This window comes from Anneissia japonica, unplaced genomic scaffold (assembly GCF_011630105.1).
Source record: "Anneissia japonica isolate Jap-2015-1 unplaced genomic scaffold, ASM1163010v1 scaffold287834_len5846547_cov211, whole genome shotgun sequence".
Lineage (NCBI taxonomy): Eukaryota > Metazoa > Echinodermata > Crinoidea > Comatulida > Comatulidae > Anneissia > Anneissia japonica.
In genome coordinates this window covers 31,757-55,431 of record NW_022704992.1, presented here as the reverse complement: position 1 = coordinate 55,431, position 23,675 = coordinate 31,757, and the positions used below count along the sequence as shown (strand labels likewise).

General features: G+C 33.2%; 1 protein-coding gene across 2 annotated transcripts in view; it reads right to left on the bottom strand.

Moving 5' to 3' along the window:
* The window catches only part of LOC117104921 (growth arrest-specific protein 2-like), a 34,973-nt gene extending 13,801 nt beyond the window's left edge, over positions 1 to 21,172 (bottom strand). The window contains exons 1-4 of one of the 2 annotated variants that reach the window (XM_033245856.1): positions 21,042 to 21,172; positions 13,179 to 13,391; positions 8,952 to 9,073; positions 8,446 to 8,587 (exon numbers count right to left, since the gene is read on the bottom strand). In XM_033245856.1, coding sequence (XP_033101747.1) covers positions 8,446 to 8,587; positions 8,952 to 9,073; positions 13,179 to 13,302 — 388 coding nt within the window. In that variant the 5' untranslated portion in view covers positions 13,303 to 13,391; positions 21,042 to 21,172. Of the gene's footprint in view, positions 1 to 8,445; positions 8,588 to 8,951; positions 9,074 to 13,178; positions 13,392 to 21,030 lie in introns of both variants that reach the window. The other variant, XM_033245858.1, reaches the window with a different exon arrangement.
* Between the last annotated feature and the right edge of the window lie 2,503 nt (positions 21,173 to 23,675).

The following is a 23,675-nucleotide window of genomic DNA, read 5'->3' as shown; positions in this document are numbered from 1 at the left end:
ACAATAATAATACTAAAAAAGTTCATTCCACCAAAAAAGTTGTTTTTTCCAGGGATGAATAACACACAATAACACAGGTTAAATAAAAACAGCTAGTACAAAATGTTTGTAACAACTTTCAAAAACATTCAATAGATAAACAAGGATAAAGTGTTACGTATTCATTCTAAATGAAAGATATGGAAAGCCACAGAAAAGAATGGACACAATACCACTAGATATGAAACTGTACTAGATACAATAGTACAGGATGTACTCATTTTGCAAGGGTATTCATCTACAGGCTGTAAAAATACCTATAATAGGCATTACTGACAATTATGCTGATTTGCGATGACAAGCGTTTATGGTTTATAATTGAAGTAGGTATTGATGGCGATTTGCTTTGATGCTTTTTATCTGATTAAATCTATCAACCAGTAACTCTTGATGTTTATCGTTGAGATCATCTAAAATGATTTATATATTCCGGTATCAAAACAAGGTCACTTTGCCCGTATTACTTAAAAAAATTTTACTATTTTGCTTATATTGTATTATATTTATTTATCTATTCATAAATAGATGGTAATGCTATTCACAACAATGAGAGAATGGCATGGCTCTAAATCATTTGGCCATTTCTTAAATGACTAATAGCAAAGACCCAGACTAATATTTTTTTGTGTACCTTTCAACATTTTATATTATTTTATTTTATTTCAAACATCATCCAACAGGTAGAATCCAATTTATCAGAAATATAATGAAATGGAGTCGGTAGGAGCATGCCTAGGATAGGCCAAAGTGTAAAAACTGTCATCGAAGATGTAGATGTGCCTATCCCCATAGAGGTATAATAAGAGTACTAGAGCGCTAACCGCAATGTATTCGATGTTCGAAATACGCAGAACTGTGTGTGTGTACCATCCAAGATGGCTGCCATAGATTTAGCCAATCAAATTTCGCTCAGCACCATCGTTTGCAATTGCGCCCTCAATTTACTAAGAAAGTTCGGTACAGCTAGTTACCCATATGTTTGAAACTCGAGCGTTGCGGTGTTTGGGTGTTAAATGTACACAATTTTAATTTTCATTCCATGGTACTTTATTTTTGAAAAAGATGCTCCACTTGGCCTCGTTTTGGCTAAAATAGTTTGATAATTTGTTATTATCATTACTCATTATCATTAATGAAATAATAGTCAGTCAGAGGGCTTATTAATATGTAATAATATGTATACTAAGCCTGAAGGTGGCGCTTTACTACGACGGCCATCTTGGATGGTACACATACATAACTCTGCATTGCTGTGCCATCTTGTTAGCACTTTAGTTGTTTAATAGCTCTATGTGCCTATCCAAATTACCCATTTTGTTTTCATCTACTGAACAACAGATAAAACTATAAGCAAGGCACATACTACATAGTATGACAATCTCTGTTCTCTGTGAGCGCTTGACGCCATCTGATGATTGTCGATAGCTAACTGAGCGGACTACATGGCTCTTTGCATTGCATTGTAAATAAACCTCCAAAATTTGTATATAGCTGTATTTTATTTTGTTTTGTTTAAAATTGCACTGATCTCCATCAATTACAGTCCTCAGACATCATCTTCATAAACTCATATCCAACCTATTTCTTTACCTTTCCTCAAACCTTCCTACAAGGTTAATAAACGTGCCAATCCCTTGTTGTACAAGTGTTACTACAATTTTCAAATTCTTTTGAGTGTTAAAAAACAATATCAACGGTAACAACTTGTCTATAGGCATTTGAAAATACTAACAAAATTTTATACACGGGCAAATTACATTATTATAGTGTTTTGCATGAGCAGTTTATAAGCTGGTATACATGCAGAGATTTTTGTTGTTCTGTGCAACCAAGTGTTAAGTTTGTCTAGTGGTTTTCATGCTGATATTTCTGGTTCTACGACTTCCTTTTTACGGCACTTAACTAATGATCGGAAATTAAGAGGAAATAATCAGAGTTGTTGAGGTGGATAAGCAGAATGAATGCGAAAACGTTCCAATTCATTAACCTGTAAAGTTTTGCAAGCGTATATCTAGTCAAACAGAAATAATCAATATCAAAACTCATGACAGTATCACTCTGCCACCAAGTGTAATTGATACAATAATAATATGATTTTGAAATGTATAACCCACACAAAATGCCGACTAAAACATGGTATCATTTTATTTTCTTGTAAATAGACCCATACTTAAAAATAAACCAGAATTAATTCAGTGAAAAGATGTCTCTTAGTATTGTGATGCTGGTGACAATGCAGTCCCTCCAGGTATGTAAGTCTGTACCTGGAAGTTGGATGTAAATGGTTCATAATCAGGTCTGGTACTGGATTAGCTGTATGAAAAAAAATATAAAAATTCCCATGGGAACAAAGGATGTTACACATGGCTATGAACATTATGAAATATGGTAACAGAAGTACTGTACTATAAATATAATAACAATAGAAACCATAGCATTCACTAATAAGTTTGACATTAAACATTTATGTAATACACTCTGAAGAAAGTGATACCAGCCATTTGCGGATTCAAGAACACAATTAATTACACAGTGTGTTTTCTCTGCCTTCCAAGACTAATCGTACAGCCTGATATGTGTGTACTAGGTATAATATGCCTAACTATAGTTATTGTATTTTTAAATTAATTACAGGTACTTATGTTATCCATTCATTTTTGAACCAGAAATACTGTAGCTTTAGCAAGTTATCCAGAGTTCAAGTTTGGCATGTGTCCACCGGTTTATGAAGCTTTTTTCTATTTCTCTCAATATGTACAAAATGATTTATTAAATGACTTGAAATGGTTTTGAAATGGTTTTCAAATTGTTCAAATGTTAATACTTTAGAAGGTTAATTAAGATCTACAGATATATAGCTGACATTTATGATTCCATAAATTGTATATTGAGATGCAGATAAATTATAATACATGAAATGGACAGCAGAATCTCAAATTAAATGAAAATATCTACAATAATTATACAAAAATTTTGATACGGAAATATTGGTGGCCCTAACATCAATGAAGGTGGAATATAACCTTCTCCATAATGGTTGGTCTCCGGGGGCTTATATCAAGTAATCAGTTCTCAAACGATTGCTATCATCTTTGATCGTTCCCTCATACCTAGTTCCAATCATTCCCTCCATCATTCTCAAAAAATTTTACTATTCTTTATACATTACCTAGTACTAGTATTTCAGGAATATTCATGACAATAACAACAGTAAAATAATAAAAGTAATCAAATACAGTACTTCTACTTTCTATACTACAACCTTACATCTGGTAAATAAAGTCTGTAAAAACAAACTAAAAATTTACTTATTGTCTTTCCAAAAAAAAACCAATTTTATCAATGCAGTAGCCATATAATCATTGTTTATTCTTGTTTTGTGATTCCTAGAGCATTCCAATTGTCACCTTAGCAACACGGATTATTATATCTATTCATCAAATTTAGATTCTATTCAACAACTAGCACGTACTGTAGTCTACTGTATCTTTTCAAGATAGAGAAGTGTAGGATCTTTGCAATAAATTTGCAATTATGTGTCATTCATTTTTAAAATTGTATTTAAACATGTTTTTAAAATCTGTTATAAAGTGCAAAGGCATCAATTTTTATGAAATTTTATGATGAATTGTTTACTTCATTTTACTTTGTTGGCCTAAAATTTTTTGACATTTTAACATTGAATTTGTTTAAGATTATTTTAAATGCCTTTTTAAAATTACAACTGATTAAAAAAAATTATTAACTTTCGATGTTTAATCTATTTGAAAAATGTTATACTGTAAACCTTTGTTTTCTTGTCAAAGGGCATCCACCCAACAGTGATCAAGTTTACTTTTGGGGTGTTGTTTGTCTTGTGTTGTTTGGTTGTTCTTTGTTGTTTCTGTTTGTTGTAAGTTTTAATGTTTGGGACATTACATTTTGTAATGTCAACATTTCAAGGAACACACCATAATATTGCAGTACATAAATGTAAAAACATTTACTATAGTAACTTGAAGATTCCTTTCCATGGTATGCAAAAATATGAACAAAACATATTTTCAATACATTTCCGTCATTTAGGGTATGAACATGTTTATGAACATGTGTGATAAAATTTATGAAAAAAATAGTTACGAAGGAGTGGCAGCAAGTTACTACTAATGTACATCAACGTAAATTTAGTTTTAATATCTGTACACTTATATTTATTCAGATTGTAAGTGTCACATGCATTCATGAAGTAGCTGAATATGAAAAGAATGAGAGACAAAATATGGTGTAACAGTACGACATACGGCAATATGTTTTGCATATTATATTTTGTTCACATTAATGAATTAGAATGCTAGTGTATGTACAGTACTGTAGGCTGTACTGAAATGGAGACATTTAAATTAATGTTTCTGGTTTCTTCTTGACAAAAACAAAGATTTGCCAAAAAACACTTATCCTAGATTTTTAAAGTTTACATTATAGAACCATGTTACAATCTCTTGATTAGTAAATACTTGGACACCACCTAAGATTCCCAATGAACCCATTACGTTGGTCAGCGAGGTGATTGACAAGTGGACACAAATAATAACAGTTATAGTCAAAATACTATGAAAGCGAATTACTTGCAGACATGACCATTGGAGTCATGGAAGCGCACATATCCATTGTCTCGGATATACTCATCAACTTGACAGCAGCATGGATGGATAAGACATTGGTATATGGTTGAGTAGACGATGTTTTGCGCAAGAACAAATTTGTTAATGGACTAATAATAGGAGACTCGTTTATATTTATGTTCAATAAGTAAATCTGGCATTATGCATGGGCTTTTTATACATTTCTTTAAAAAATCAAATGCTTTATTTTAACTTGTATTTTTTTATACCAAGGAGAGCAGAGGTAGAAATGGACCAGGACACAGGTTTCTACACACTCATAGTATTTAAGCCAGCAGTGCTATGTGTACAGCAATATTAGTAAAACAAATTCACAACAATATGTGCATACCTGTGATGTATACAGTACTGTATTAGACAGAAAGAAATAATTAAACAATTAAAAGAATTAATCAGTTGAATCTAAATACTCAATGAAGTTTGTTGTCAAATATTGATGTCGCCAATTACATGACAAGATTAATGCCCTGCAAACAAAGGTCAAAATAATTCATGTGCATAATTTTACTTACAAAAAAATAAACAATACAATTATTACATATTATTAATGGAATTGTGTTAATTTTAGGAATAAAATTAAAATGACAGATTTATATTATTATAATTTATAAAATAACATAATAAATATTTTTTAATGATTTTTTTATCAATCATTTTATTTTAATTTCATAATATAAAACATTATTGCTTCTAAAAATAGGGAACAAAGAAATATCCTAGGAAAATCATCTCTGTGAGAAGAGTCAAACATCACAATAAAACAACGCAAGTGTCCGAATAATGTTAATAAATTTAAATATTTTTAGTTTTAAATCAATACAATTCTATCTGTAAAAGTAAAATATAGGAAAATATATTTAAGAATGGCTTGATGTAGTACAGAAGAGGCATTGTATTATGCATTAATCCACCATGCAATGTGGTAGAACGCGAGGCTCAGAAAAAGAGAGCAAAGTGAATAGGTTTGAAGGTTACTTATCGGCAAATCCCAGCACAGAAAATCAGAAAGAAATCAATTCTAAATGCTTTTACAACTGCTTAAGGCTATGGTGAGTTTAACAGAGAATATTAAGGAGATCAGAATTCATGTAACCTTACTGCTTCTGACACAAGAAGAGTTTTCATCTCAGCTGTAATAAATACTGTAATCAATTGTAATTCAACCAGCTTCATTCATCCGTCAGATTTTTCAGACAATTGGATTAAATTCAAATTACTGTATCAAAAGCTTTGCTTGAGGATGAAAATCTGTGATGATTGTAGATATTCTGGACTGGTTATACACTAAAAGTAGTTTAAATTGATAATTTTACAGCAGGAATAGACTATGAATTGTGCCTAATATTCAGTACATATTTTGAAGATGTGATTTGGTGGATGGTGACAAACACACAATGAAAATTGAGATGTTGTGGAGAGATTGACAATCTTGATGACGGCGATAAGGATGGTGATGATGATTAATTATTTTATTTGATTATTCTGATTTGTGATCATGATAATAAGTTTATCTTATCTTATCTTATCTTCTATAAAAGTTTATATTTCAGATCAATGCTTACAGTATCTGACCAGGGAATCATTACAGTGACAACAACTCCCTGATCTGACAATAAATTCATTTATTTATTCAAATTGTTAAAAAAGGATCAGTGAAAAAAGATCTTTCCCTGCCATAGCACCGACCATTCAGACCACCACCACCACCATGTGTATACCCAATGCATTTAAAAAATGGACTTCAGGATGTACAATAGTGTATTTGAAGTCTACCACAGATGGTGAATATTACTACAGTATGATGCTATTGGAAATAAAAGAGCTACGTTTAATTCTGTCCACCAAAATTGTAAAGATTATTGGATGCTAGGCTAATGATCCAGGCCTAGAGCTAGATATTTTACGCATAAATAGCACATAAATGCAGGTTGTAGTACCTTCTAGGCTCTGTCAAGGACTGCATCTAATCTATACCCCACTCTATGTCACAGATATCATATGTATTCAGTATTGTAAGCATATTCCACTATTAAAATACCTCCCATTTTAATATTAATCTACCAGTATTTTCTGACAACTAAAAGTGTTCATAATGCAGAATGAGTTGAGCAAATAAATTAAATGAAAGCGCTTGTACACATTTTTAAAAGAAGATATCTAGATGAGTCATCAAAATTGTCATATCCAAAATTCATCTTACGATTACTACAGAAAGTAATTATTTTATTAAATGTACAGTAGCTCTTTTGTATGTGTAGATTGGATGACTATACACACATTATTTTAACTTTAATAGTTTTGTTTTACAGCTTAGTGTAGACTCTGTAGGGTCCACAAGATTTACATTTAGGAAATGTTTTTTAGCGATACTGAGTAGTGTGGTATTTCTCTACAATTTAATACTACGAGAGTATAATATATACTCCAAGTATTGAAATACATGCTATCGTGTTGGGATTCAATATTTCAAAATTAATTATGTCATCATCAAGAATGAAATAATTTGTATTTGTTGTATAATATAAGCTTGTAAATCCTGATAATGACATAATTAATGTTGAAAAATTGAATCCCAACACGATGATGTGTATTTCAATACTTGAAGTATGTATCATAATTTTCTTATCTGAGATTAATCAGTGGCCATTTTGGTTTTAAACAATAATACGATATTTTTTTTTTTTTTAATTTATGTAAAGCGCATACAGGCACTGCGCAACATAATTGTCAATTATTATTATTATTATCATTATTACAATTTTTAAAACCATGAAAGAAACCTATAAACAAATCTATTGACACTCTAAAGCATAAATATTATAAAAGGAAAAACTAGCATCTCATCGTCATACAAGGGAAATGGCTTGAAGAAGCTCAATCGGCCGACAGCGAGAAAGAGATATTCTTACCATATTCCTCTTTCTCTTCCTACATTTATCAGCATAATGTTAACCTTGTTTATTCTCTCAATGTATGAGATAGAATAACATAATGTTGAATGTCGTCCTTACATTATTTTACATAATAATGTCTGTAATAACTTGTCTAATATACGGTACACCAGACTTCTTTCATCTAACTACATGGTGTAATGTTTCACTAATCAGAAAATTTTGCATTTCATATTAATAAAACAATGTAGGCCTCTGTCATATACATCAATAAACTTTCATACACATTCAATGTGTGGTAATTTCTTAATGGAAAGCCTAGAAATCATCAATAATATCTGTGACAACAATGCAAGTAGATGTTCTATATTTTGTAGGCCAACATGTCAAATTATCTCACAGAAACAATTTACAATAAACACGAGTGATAATAAGTCAATATGAGAAATACTTATATATTAATCCCTCATCATTGTTAGTTGGCTTAACTCATACCTCTTCATCTTGCAAAACATATCACCCTAATAATTTGTTTCAGTAAAAATTGTGCAATATATATCAATATGTTTTTGATTCAATTTTTTTATTAATTCAAATCAAATCAAAGTTTATTTTCCTTTTGAACATAAGAAAATTAACAGAAAATTCACTAATTGATTATTAATTATAATTAACAAATTTAGAAACTTTTAATAACAAGATATGATTATCTGTTTTCCACGAATCAGGTTTGTTGGTTTGGAGGTGCGCACAACGGATCGCTTAGACAGTCAGCAGCCGGTGTTATTAAGCGCTCATGCAGAGTGGAGATGGAATTTGATGCAATGTGTACCAAATTTCAAGTTAACACTTACCTAAGCCTTCAGTTTCGAATAAACACGTATCTTCAAGGCCAATTTCCCGACACCATTTTAAAAAGCTTGCTGTATTGTCCCTCGCAAAGAATGAACCTCTTCTTGCATTGGCCCGGTATTTTACTTGTGATCTTGGCAAGTCCTAGAATGATAAATTAACATGAAAATCAATTAATAAAAATGAATATTCAAAAAATACCATATTTTAACGAGTATCATCTCAGGCTAACTTAGTAACAATTATTAAATATTGTGAAAATCGCTTGTTTCGGCTTTGTTATTTAAAACATGCAAAAAGGAAATGCCTTTTCACTTCGGGAATGTTGATAGGTAATACCTAGAGTAGCCCTAGAACATGCAAACACTAGACACGTAAATATGTAAATACCCACTTAGTGGTATCTAACACTTGTATGGATGACATTTTGTTGGTTACCATCTCATTTTTGTTAACAGAGAAATAATATGAATTAAGATTAATCAATCAATATAAAGTACAGACTTACTTCCGCAATTAACCCACGTTTCTTGCACTCTTCAGCTTTATTTTGTAACAGAAGTGCTAGTTTACATGGTAACACCCCATCAGATAAGGATTCCATGAAATTACCTGTTGTGATATCAACATCTGAAAAGGTGAAAAAAAAAAACATACTGTGTACAGTAATTGGTAAGCATGTTAATATAAATTTCAAATACTATAACATTTTACTACATAATTTACAGCGCCTACGCAAGACCTCAAAACTTTTGAATCACCAGGTCGCTGATTTCACAGGTAAGCTACACAACTTTCTTTACCTATCAACATCTGAAAAGGTGCAAAAAAAAAAAAAACACACTGTGTACAGTAATTGGTAGCAAGCATATTAATATAAATTTCAAATATTAACGATTGTAACATTATTATTAACATTTCACTACATAATTTACAGTGCCTACGCAAGGCCTCAAAGCTTTTGAATCCCCATGTCGCAGATTTCACAGGTAAGTTACACAGCGCTCAACCTTCTCAACTTCCTGGGGGATTATTTTTGTCTTGCTTCATTCTACTCAGACTACAGTATCTCAATTCTTTTGTATTGAGAGGTTGGTTTCAGTAGGGTTTCACTGCCTTCAACAAAGACACAAAGAAGTGGTCACCCTCAGACCTTCACCCTTTTGATTTGTAGCCCAGGTTGCCCTGGTAGCCCAGTTTTCCCAAGGTTTACACTCTGCCCTATACAGTATGCTTTCATGATTCACATTTTACGCGCTTTTATGCTTGGTATTATTTTATAAATATTATGTAGTCTCTGTTGCTACTGTACTGTAGGACTTACTGGAACTGGTGTAATTGAGTTGGTTTTTTTTTTTGAACACAATTCAACAAAAATTCATGGCAACTTCATATTGTGTACAGTACCAAGACACTTGTGGCCTCTCATACATCTAATCTGTCAGATACAATCTGATCTTCTACCTGATCTAATCTATTTAGTATTATGGTTCACATTGTCTAATCTAGCTAATCTTATCTCACACTTGATAAAGCCAAGACTACCAGCAAAACCATGTACAATAAATACTATACTTATTAATAGGTCCATGCTATAAATAACGTCTCAAGTGTTCAGACCATGTTTATTTTTCAATCTTTATAGTTACACATGGCTACACAGCTACTACATTCTAATCACTTTATTACATTCAGATTATTAAATTCATATTTCAAATTTTTATGACATACATTCTCAAGATAAAATAATTCATGATGCACAGAACCAAATATTTTGTTATCTGTAATTTCCAATTCATTATCGAGTAGATTTATAAATATTATGCCAGGATACATGCACATAATCTGCTACTGTATTAGTAATTTTTGAAAGAGCTCTTGTTGACTAATTTGCAAAAGTTGCTGCAGGAAGACATAGCGTTGCTGTAGCACTTCGATTGAGAATATCATTATATTTTTATGATCTATGAGTTATAAAATGTAACAGTATTGATTTTATTGTCCTAAATCAGCTTACAGTACAAAAAAATTGATTGTTCTGAATCTGCTTGATATACCTGATGAACTTTGCAATTATATGCTCCTGAATTTACCTGATAGCGGGTAGCACTAAATAATATAAAAATAAACATAGATGAAGGAGGCAAAATGGCGGTAAGCTGGATGTACAGTGGCATGAAAGCATGTGGATGATGGACCAGAGTAAGTACTGTAGCAACCAAAGAAGACAGACCAAAAGTGAGATGGAGAGGCGGCACATCATCTAGAGACGTCTTGGGCAACAGAGGCACTGACTATAAGAAAATATACAAATCATGAGGAGGGCTACATCTGAATTTGGGTAGATGTGTGGAAAAACCTTGAAATAATTTCATTACACAAGAACAAATTAATTAATAACAATCACAAGAAAGCTTTGATGAGTTACGGACCAGGGTTCATACAGGTATGACAGTTCCAAAATTTCTGGTACCAGCAGGAAAAAAATGTAGCAGCAGTACACAAACATCACCAGTAGTTAAAATTTATAGCCAGCATAATTTAACTATTTCAAACTACAACCTCCCTCGTAATGTAACAGCCACAATTGCTTTATTGTTACACATGCTTAAAGTAATAAAGCGTACCTGGACAGATTGACGTCAAGTGATGTGAAAAATTAGCGTAGAGTAAGTGAATACTTACAACATAGCTTTCTGTATGCCGGTAATCTGTACAGTACTATCATTTAAAACTAATACTATTACATTATGCAAATATTAGGCCTGCACAATTAAGTACATGTACTGTACAGACTGATCCGGTGAAAAATATTCTTGTAATTTCGAAAAGGAGAGGAACAGATGGGTGGCAATAAAATAAATGCATTGATTGTGAAATTAGCAAAATATTGGTTTTGTCGGGATGAAAAGATCTGTTATGCAGATTCAGAATAAGCTAGAAAATCAACACCATAGTTGGTGTTAAAATTACTTGGCAATTATAAATGTTAAACTGTCAATCTACATTAAATTGATAGAATAGATACTAATTGTTAACCTAAAAGACCTAACATGCTTCACACCTTAACCTCCAAAGATGAAACATGTATTTATAAAGCTTTGTTCTTCATCTGGAGTTATAAAACGAACATACTGTAATCTAATGTTATTTATGTGCTTTATACATCAGTAACTAGTGCAGTTGAAATAAAACATTAATTTATGAATTGTTGTTGAAATACCAGAGCTAAGGTAGATTGCTGCTTCAGGCGTCTGCAACTTCATCAAAAGAGTGATGCTATAACAAAATTACATTGCAATAGTTCACAGATGCAATCATTACAGTGTATTTCAAGCAAATATTTTCCTTGTAATTTATCTAAGTACTACACTGTATAGGAAATTTGCAGTATTGTATGTGTCTTCATGTAGAATTTCAATTAGTGTCTCTAGGGATGTAACATTATGGAAACTTAAATTATGCATCACATTACTTACACTAGTAATCTATTTAGTGTTTAGTACATATTAGGAAATATATAATTAATTACACTGACAACATTCTATGAAGTTTATGTTTTACAATTAAATGATATCTGGTAACAAATCAAGTCATATACATCATTTGCATTTTAATCTCACATCTCATTTTTTTTTTCTATTCAAACACCCTGGATCCTCAATCCTACAGTTGGATTTGATGTACAGGAGTGTTTGATATTGTATATTGCCTATCAGCATTAGAATCACCCCTCAAATCATCAAAGCCAACACCCCTACGCTACCACCATCACAATTACAACCATCACAACAATTACCACCAACTACCCACCTCCTATAGAAGATGAACTCTAGATCATCATTAGTTGACTCTTTGTGATGATAATTCAATTACAGTAACAAGTGATTTGTTTTGATATCACAATTCTTTCAAAAATACGTATTTTAATTAGCAAATAGCAGCGGCAGACATATGAGACAAAGTCCTAAAAACTGTGACAGTCTAAGCTTGGACCATTCACCTCCGATAATAATGTAGGCCTTCGCTGACACTATTAACATTTTATCATTACGGTACACATTCTGTTACAGCACGCTTTAGCTAACAATTACGAAAATCTGCAGGTATATGAGAGGATTATAGCAAATCTTCAAATCATTATACATTGTAAATTTTGTTGAAATGTCCTAGAGTAAAAATCAACAAAGCTATTGGTCAAAGTAAAGAGAGGGAAAGCACTACTGTACATAGATATTATAGATATAGTCTTAGAGCTGATCAACAATGATATAAAAATAACACATTTTTTAGTGCATTTATTCAACTTAGTAGGCATTCATAATCCAAGATGGAAAATTTTCTAAACTCTTTATAATCTAATAATTTTTTTTCATAAAATAAAAACTTCTGTCCTTTTTTCATTTCATATATCTACTGAAGTCCCATATAAAAAAGCAAACAAACATCACATCACACTTGAAAAGATAATCATATAATAATAATCGTCATCATTTACTAATCAGAGATTATAAAACTCAGTAGAAACCAACTGTCAAATTGTTCAAAAAGATGGCATATTTAAAAAGTACTTTCAGTTGACGTAATGAAAGGTAATGAATTAAAACGCATGAAGGCTTGGGATTCTGCGGTATATGTACAAGACCTACATAATATTATTACTATATTTTTAATTATTAATTGTTGCATAACACTTGTGTCATTTTGCTACAATAAGTACCATATCATTACTCACCTAAAACCCTGGATAACCAGTCTGCTAGATCATCTTGCAGAGGGATCAATGCCTCCTCCGCAGCCTTTGCAATCTCGGAAGTTAATTCCGTGGCTGAGTGCTCTGTCATAGTTCCATTAAACATCTCAACATGAGATCTTGTTGAGAGGAGTAATACTTAATCGAATCATTCAGTCACATTTTAAAAGTATTTGATAAAAAATGAAGCATTATCTGAAAGAAAAGAAGAGCAAGTTCCACATTTAATATTTTTAATGCAATCTATCTACTTATAGTTTCTTTCTTGCATTTTTTGATAATTACAGTATTTATTCTATTTTATTGTCATTAATGTTAATATTACTAGTAAATAATAGTATACTACAGAGTCTCTATGTGTTTGACTGCTACACAGCATCACAAACATTATTTCAATTTCTGGAATTTGATACAAATCATTTGAGAAGCTATAGTGTAACCTACTGTGTGTTTGAAGATACACATTCAAAGACAACATAAATCTGGCCGTATTACATTCACATTGTGTTAAATTAATGTAACTCCCAAGGATCATACTACAGTAGTTTATGTTCACAATGCTTATGAAACATTAAATTAAGCTGCACAAAACCCAACAGTAGTACTGTATATTGTATTGCATTAATATACAATAAGTACAGTATTATAATAATAGTATTAATATGGTCCATTACAGCTTGCAGATCAGACAGAATCTTAGGATAGTATTGTAATATAATAATTCATTTCAAATTATTGTGTAATAAGATACTGCTACTGTGTAACTAGTAACAGGTTTGATGAAGGCCCCAGACTGTTTAACATCATGACTTACAAATTGTATTTGCATGCACAGTGAAGTATCACATTAAATCGATTGCGAATACTGTACAACTAATGGACAATACCTAAAATGAATTGCTAATGAAAACCATCCAAATCCCTCCTCCTCATCCCACTTTACCCTACCCTCCACTAGACCATGTTCAGCATCATATTTACAATCTTATGATTTTTTTACAGGTTTTTAATATTTCTGGTATTATTTATATTTGAATGTATTCTCATGCAATTTAGCACTGACTCTGCCAGTTGAGGTCAAATAAAATTGAATTGAATGTGTTGCTTAACATAGTACATTGTAGATCTCACATTACAAGTAGTTTAAAATTATAATTGAGAAGCATAAGGAAACGTCTAGATTGTTTTGACATCATGATTTTTAAATCAAACTTTTGCCTTCATAACAAATATAACATTAAGTCTTCAATTGAGTAATTTGATATTATCTACTGTACTTCAGCTGTAGAACCAACATAATAAAGAACAGGATAATGGGGTTTCTTAGGTTATCTTGATCAATAACAAAGGGCAATTTTTTCATTATGGTAGAAGTTGACAACAAACATCGTCAATGAACTGGTTGCTAGGTGACGAAACTGCATGAACGTAGGAAGCATGCACACATAACCATCTGTCAGTGTTCACATACAATGCACACATACTATTCGTTAATGTGTGTGTTCTTTGAATCTGAATTACATGCAAACATTGTAATGTCATTACATTAGAAAAACAAAGCCACTGATAAGCTACGGTAATTGCCGGATGTTATGCTTTTTGTGTAATTGATAATTAAATGATGTATAAGATTATATTTTGGGGCAAAATCCGATTCACTGATGAAGGCTTTTCTTGACAGCATGTATGTTTTTTATTAGGGCTTTCTTATTTTTTTTCTAAGTCTTGTTATGTTACAATAAATTGATGTGTGTGTATGCCACCATTCTAAAGATGAAATGTCATAAGTTAAATATATATCTAAAAGTAAATTTTGAATTACTAATTCTATGACAAATGTTACGAATTCATGGGTGCACCATCAACCTGATGGGTACCACTGATCTGAAAGTGAACCCAATGAATCATATCATATCGTACCAATCAATCAGATTATAAATTCCATTTCCAATACTTTGACATTAGGATCACACCTTCTACAGTAATATTAATAATAATCAATATTATTAGGTTATTACGAAAACCAAGGGTGAGAAAATTAACAACTGGTTTCTGGTTTTCAATTGATTATTATTCTAAATCACATGTTTTGAAAATTCCAAATTACATTTTTATACTGCATGTGTATATTCAAACAAAATATCAGTAACATCAAACAACCTTGATTATTATTACTGACAGTGACAGCATTCTTGGACTAGGGAGTTCAATACTGTAGCTGCAATGACACCAATCCAAGCACATTCACACTACAGCAATGAACTTTTATAACATAGGAAATTTGCATTGCGTGGGAATTCGATATACTACAGTTTTATTAAATTCTATTGTAAATTTCATTTTTAACATTTCTTCATTAAATACGTAACTCGGTTGTGCAGTTGTTAGTGCCAATTCTCAGAAATAAAGAATTTAATAAATTATTTTACGGCCAGATTATTACTTGTTTACCTTCTGTAAGGACAGACATTCACATGTGGAGAAAATCCGGATGGCAGAGGATAGCGATAATGGCGGAAACAGGAGCCGCAGACCTGCCAACAGGGCAAACTGCTACTGACCGACTGACCTTACAAATTAATACATTTTTGTAATAGTGTACACCTAGAACATTTGAATATCAATAACATGTAATATAATCTTTAATAAATAAGTAAATATTTTTATTAATCCTTTAACTCATTCATTGGCACCACTGATATCTTCAACAGTTAATACATACAGTAATATTAATACTAAATACAGTATATTTAGTCTAAAATTCCCTTTCTCTTTTGGAGAATAAACACTGTAAATGTCAGTAATCGGACAGTTCAACATGACATTGAAATGGTCTTTTTCAATAAAGCTGTTGACACAAAAGTACTTTCATAAAAAAGAATAAATCTGTAACTCACCAATCATATTGTGCAAATTTAGTTGTCCTCACACTAAACATAATACATTCCTGTGGTATTATATATACCACAGGTATTTCTCGTGATATACAGTACTGTACCTTCAGCTTCAAGCGTCATGCAAAAGTAGAAAGCAATTCAGTACACACTGTTGTGTACAATCGGTCAACATGCAACAACCAATTAGGATGGACACACCTATGGATGTTTATATTTCTAAAAGGCTAAAAATAAATAAATGCAGGGCTGTCTTATAATACATATATTATAACCATATGTGGACAAATGGAAATGCTCCTTTAAACATATTTTGGCAATAATCAGAATCTATGGATTATAGTTGGTGGTATTTTGTCAGTTGGCTTTTGTGAGTCTGTCAAGCTTAATTGTTGAAACCACTTTGACAACAATATGTCATGTTAACCCCAAAGAAAGTATTATAAATGTTTTATTTTTTCAGATGTCAACTTTACAGAATAACACAATAATCTAAATGGGGCCAATTTTGATCTCTTTATTCTATTCTATTTTACAGCAAAAAATATTTTTCTGGCAAAACGGAAACAATAAAGCCTTTATGAGATTCTCTAAAACAGAATTTAATAACTACTGGTAATAAATGCTATACCAAAAACATGAAATCTATTCAATTTAAATACTGGAGTTGTTTTTTATCCCATTCTTTTTAAATCAGAAAATAATTAATGCAAATTTGGTAACTTCAAATTTAGGTACGGTAGCCAAAATGTTTTACAGTATAAAGAAATCTTGCATATTAAATGAACAACAGCCTAAACCAACTGCATGAATGAGAGGATTACAGACCAAAATCAACATGTTTTGCTTTCAAATGGCTGTAAACGTCCTGAGACACGATGGTGGCCACATGTTCAAGGGAGGCGTAATGCATACTCTTGTCGGAATGAGGTCATGCTTCACTGCACATACAACCTAATGGGCAAATTATTGTGCATATCTGTCCCTGTCATTTTAACAGTTTCTAAACATACAGGTAGTCCCAAAGATATGGAAAGATCCTTTGAATCAATTTTACACATGTTAAACAGGTAAATAGATATCATATAAATGTTCTGTATCAGACATCAAAATAATCGGCTCACTTTATGAGATATGTTGTTTGTTTTGCCTGATAAATGGTAATAAAGTGATATCAAATTTTAATCCAAGAATTAAAAATAAATATAATACTTGATAAGATTAAAGATAGCAAGAAGACTAACAATTAAATAAAAAATCTATGGAAGTTGTTAATTATGCAAAAAATTTAAATTGGCTATTAAACCGTCAAGAAAACTTCCTACCTGCTACCTGTAGTAGCAGACAATGGCCACATCATTGATAAGATTAAGAAGAGGAGGGACCTCTGTTGCACAGGAAAGGTCCCCAACATCAACAAATTTATTCATGATGTTAATTCTTTGTGCTATATAAATATGTGTTATTTCATTTGTTAATATGTTAAACACAAACCATCTTGAAAATAGCCAAAAATTCTTTTTCTGTACACCTAAGAGCTTACTAGCAACCTAAATCACCACCAAAAAAGCTTCGAATCTAGATAGCAGTCAGTGTTTGACACCCTGTTGAATAGTTTTGTCCCTCTGAATAATGTTTTATTTATCAATGAGGCTCATTTTAGTCTTTTAACTAAATTGGTCTTCCAATTGGTTGTGTCCTTAAGGTATAACAAAGGATTGAAAGAAAGCTGAAGGAAAACCAAAGTAAGGTGCACCCTCCCTCCAATTCGAGACCCCTCTAATTCGAGACCACTTTCCAAAGACCCTTGGAAATAATTATCTCCAATCTTTTAACACAAAGCTAGTCCTCTAATTGGAGATCAAGGGTGGTCTGGAATTGGAGGGCGAACTGTACTGTATTACAAAATTTGAACCAAGCCTAGGCCATGAATACGCAATTTGCCCGATTACTATGTTCATGGTGATTTTCAACAATGGTGGTAATGTGCTATTTACACTACAGGTAAAATAATATCATTCAATTAGTTACATAGACTGCAGTTATTAGACCTATAGTACTGAATTCACAGTAGTAAAGCCACCTAAAAAAGTTTTTTTATTTCATTTTTTATTAAATAAACTTCTCACTAAAAAAATACATCACTGACAGAAATGACGCACACCTCTACAATGGCTCGCTCCATATAATTATAATAACACAAAAATAGAAATATATAAATATATAATAATTAGGAACATCTGTAATGATAATTAATCCTTTATCCTTTATTCTTTGTTTTTTTATTATTGTCACGAAGAGATGGTACAACACAATCCACTGATTGGTCGAACAAGATCTTAAAAGCGAACCTAACCACTATTGTGTTAGCATGAGATCCTCAACCCAAAGCTTCACATGAATAAAAAATTTTTACGTCTGCTTGGTTTCGCTCACGCTGGTTCGCTGTGATGTCACTTAGGGCCCGTTCGAGCGAAAAGGAAATTTCACAACCTTACGAAAACGATAACGAATACGTCATCTTCAGTATCGTCATTTGTACCTAAAACATTTTTAACAATACATCAGAGCTGTATATGATTGTTAATTCATTTAAAAGTCATTGCCTACTGTACATCTGTCTCTTATACACATCTGATGTGTATAAGAGACAGGATTTACTGTCCAATCCAACTTTGATTTCGCCGTGAACATGAGGAGGCGAAGAAGAGCGTGACGACAGCGGGTACTTGCTGTCGGTCCCCTTGCTGTGGACGAACCATTTGGCAAAGCAATTAAGGTTGATTCTACCCAGCAATTTGGTGGTCAAAATTGTCGCGGATAATCCAGATGGTAAGGTAATTAGGCGCGTGTCCGAGCGGTTTTAGAAAGTGTGTACCGGTGAATTAACTGGAAAATCGCACGGATATTTTTTCGCTCGAACGGGCCCTTAGAGTTAAGGGACATCTGGTTAGGCATCCTATACCTATGCGATGTTCCTGACGGTAATCTGCTCAGGTGACTTTCTGCTGGCACTACATTATTTCCACAAAGTCAAGTATGGGAAATACTATAACTTTTGTTGTTGTTTGTTGATCTATACCATGTAAATTTTGTCGGCGTGGCTGGAGATAAGGAACCATATTTCTACTTCCATTTGCTAAAGGTACGGCAAATGGCATTACGTCACCATCACCCAATGAAGTGCCAGAATGTGCGTGATGTCATCTTTCAAGACTAGCATTGCAGATCACTTACGACAATGAACGGGGTGAAACGCGAACAATGTAGTACTAGGTAAACATCAAATGAAAAAGTACAATTTTACTGTACTTACTGTTATCGATAAATAGGCGTACTGTATGGTTCCACTCAGTAAGAGTCATGTCATTTATCTATATATATATAGCCATATCAAACAAGGACTGAATCCTGTACCAAATTCTTGGCATAGGCCTTGCTTGAATCGCTTATCGAAGAATCTATTTAATTTATTTTTTCAACAACATTTCACGAGGGGGCTCTTACAGCGAAGCTGACTCAAACAGGCCCTGAAGAGTAAATACAACTATATATCTAAGCAAGGCCTAGGCCTTGTTTATGATTCTTCGCTTGGCGGCAGTCCGGCATATCAGTCAAACTGTAAACTAATTCCTCCATGTTCATACCAAGTCTGATGTTCTCAAGCCCCAAAGTCTCATCCCAAGTTTTAGTCCAAGAAGCCTAGGTTACAATACTAAATATAATTGAAATTATACATTTTAAATCCGACCAAAATAATATTCATACTCTTTGCATAAACATGCAACCGTACATTTACCCAATTTTACGAATACTTCCCCCAATCGTAAATATTGTTCATCCAGAATCCATTGATCGAGAGAATGTTTCCCCAATCACATGGTTATTGGTGTCAAATTTTCCAACCAACTTTGATGCAGGCCCATTTGAAACAGTACTACGGTATATAAAGTGAGCACTAGTAGGCCTATATGAATCCTCTTATTACAGTTTACTGAAGTATATTCAGTTTTTTAGTGCAAGTTTTGTCATGTAAATAGATTAAACCAAAGACTGAGTAGTAATAAAGTAGTATGTCAACTCTCTTATTATTAATTATGCTGTGGCTAGAGATATGGTACCGTATTTCTACTTTTAAAGATAAGGTAAATGGCATTACGTCAATATCACCCAATGAAGTGCCGAAATGTGTGTGCCGTCATCTTTCAAGACCGGCATTGGTATTGCAGATCGCCCAGTGTGAGCGGTGTAACTAGCGAACGATGTATTGGATTAGCACATGATTAGCTAGGCAAAGAGTACAGTATTTTTCTTATAATACTGTCATTGATAAATAGTCGCAAGGGTTCCACTCAGCAAGTCATGTCATTTATCTATAGCTTTCAAGCAATGCCTGAATCCTCAGGACCAAACTTTTGTCGTAGGCCCAGGCTTTGATTAGACTCTTCGCTCAATTATTACGCCGTGGGTAGAGATACGGTACCGTATTTCTACTTCAATTTGCTAAAGGTATGGTAAATGGCATTACGTCACCATCACCCAAAAATGACAAACATCAAAATTTAGATCGTAGACGTAGACCAGCACAGACAGCAGAGAGAGTGAATGGAAGCAAAAATAGAACAACCTGGTACAGATGTATTAACTATTGATGATACTGACACCAGTGGCATGCATTTCAGAATACATGCCACAAAATACCCATAGAACTGGGCTAGGCACAACAATAGGCTAGCTAACGCTATCACTGCCACAGGCCCTACACCGCTCCGTACACACCACACGCACGACGACGTGTGTATGTGTGTGTGTGTGTGTGTGTGGCCTATCCATCAAACACACAGCAGAGAAGATCGCTGAACTTATTATCTATAAAATAATAAATATCACCTCCAAAACTAATAAACGTAATTCACAGTAATCAAAAAGTATATACATACAGGATACTCACTTGGTTAACATCAACAAGTCAATTACAGTATAGGTTGTTCAAAAAGGGCTTTAACTAGCGTTTCACAGATTTCTGTTGACATCGATCGCACACGACACACTCATCGAAAAATGAGATTTGTTGTGTGTTGCTGTCTGGCAGTGCGCCCTCAGCGGTCAGCTATCAAACCACCTGATTGGAAAATATAAGAGAGCGCACTCTAATTTCCACTTACAATACTTGCTACACTTAAAGCTACGAAAGCCCCGTTAGTGTCAACAGTGAATAAAAATTTCAAATCAGTTAAGTGGCGGCCGCCAGATAATATTATTTATTTTGACACTAACGGGCTTCCGTATAAAGCCTTTGCCAAGAAGGTAGAGGGTTTTAACACCAGACAGGATTAGCCTATTCGGACAATATCAGTAGCGGATCCAGCAGGGGAGGGGAGGCACGTGCCCCACTGTTTTTCAATACATATCAGTGTTATGTGTTAGAGTGTTACTCACTTATTCAATCTATTCTGAAACTGTTGTGCACCCCCACCCCTGTTTGACAAATTCTGGATCTGCCCCTGGACATGGGCGTGGAATGGTGGATGGGGTTGGGGACGCACCCCCATGACGGCAAATTAGTTCCACTAAGTGGGGTTGAAAATATTATAGGATAGTGATTAAGTTCAGTGATTGGCATATCATTGGCGCTCGTGCCTAATGAAATGAACACAATTTTGAAAAAAAAAAGTTTTCATTTCAAGCAATCCAGTAACTCTATATATATTGACCTCTAAATATAAAGAAAGCAACGTTATTGATAACATGCACTTATTAAACAGATTAAAATAGTTATACAGGTAATAATTACTCTGACAAGAGTTTATTAGTTAATGATTGTAAATATCTCTTAATTTATTTTGTCTTCAGAAAACGTTAAAGGACACGAGAAATACATACATAAGCAGAAAAAATTAAGCAATCGTTAAAACCCGACGGGATAACCTTAACCAAAAAGCAAAAAAAAATAACACAAAAATCAGTGTCTACCTGTACAGTAGTGGTTCTCAAGGTTGAAAATCATAAATGTAAACACTTACAGTGGTCCTTGCGTTCTATATTATAAACATTATGTTGATGACATTTTTTTTTCTCTTCAAAAAGGAAAATGATGATAATATATTTTTAACACTGTTCACTAATGATGACATTTGACCAATCGAAACATGTCTGGTTTAATTATAGTTACAGTTATATAAAAATGTATACTGTACATAAATGATTGCGGTTATACAATCGCCTAAAATTGCAGAGGAAAAAATATACTGTAATAAAAAAAACGAAGAAAGCATATCATGCACTTGTATTTACAACGTTGTCTTATAATTATCAATTCGGCGACGAAGTCAACACAGATACCGTATGATACAAACCAAAGTTGTCAGTTATTTAATTTGAAACCAGTGTCAGTATAATCTTAGGTAAGCATGTGGTTAACATAAGCAAGAATTTATTTCAATGAAACTGTTTATCATCTTGACACCTTCCGACGAAAATTGACCCATCCGTTGTTGTCACCACGGCGTCCCCACCGATCGATCTAACGTGACGTTGTTATGTGGGTGTTTTTATAGATTATTGAGAATGATATCACCGAAGAAATAGATAAAATGACAGTTGAATGACCAACAAAGACAACTGAAGACAATAGTTCGTCATTAGAAGTTATTTAGTATAATTTTATTCAGAAAATTAATCTCAAAATCGAGTTGCCGTCCCCGGCGTTGTGACGTCGTTCGATTTGTGTGCGATTTTTACCAATTAGCCCCTAAGTAAAAAATAGTTGAGCCATGTAGGCCTAGTACCTTGCAAATCAACCCAGAAACTTGGTAGTTTGTTGATTGTTTATTGGTAGCGTCCCTTCGCTGCCAAAAATAGTTTTTTGGCAGTTGCGTCGCCCCGATGACATCGTGAGAGCATGGAGAAGGTTGGTTACGATTTGGTGGCACATCGATTGAGTATTTTCATTCATCTGGCCATGTAAATCAGTGGCGTATCTAGATGTCTTGAAATGGGAGGCTGATGGGTTGGGGCGCGAAGGTGAATTGGAAGGGGGCTTGATGATCAGTTGAGGGGCGCTAATTTGCAAAATAAGGTGATTTTTAACTACTTGACCGTGATTTGAAACCAGTGTCAGTATAATCTGAGGTAAGCATGTGGTTTAAATAAGCAAGAATTTATTCCAATGAAACTGTTTATCATCTTGATACCTTCCGACGAAAATTGACCCATCCGGCGTCACCACGGCGTCCCCACCGATCGATCTAACGTGACGTTGTTATGTGGGTGTTTTATAGATTATTGAGAATGGTATTCACCGAAAAAAATGAATAAAATGACAGTTGAATGACCAACAAAAACAACTGAAGACAATAGTTCGTCATTAGAAGTTATTTAGTATAACTTAATTCGGAAAATTAATCTCAAAATCGAGCTGCCGTCCCCGGCGTTGTCAGTGACGTCGTATGATTTGTGTGCGATTTTTACCAATTAACCCCAAAGTAAAAAATAGTTGTAGTACCTTGCAAATCAACCCAGAAACTCGGTAGTTCGTTGATTGTTTATTGGTAGCGTCCCTTCGCTGCCAAAAATAGTTTTTTTA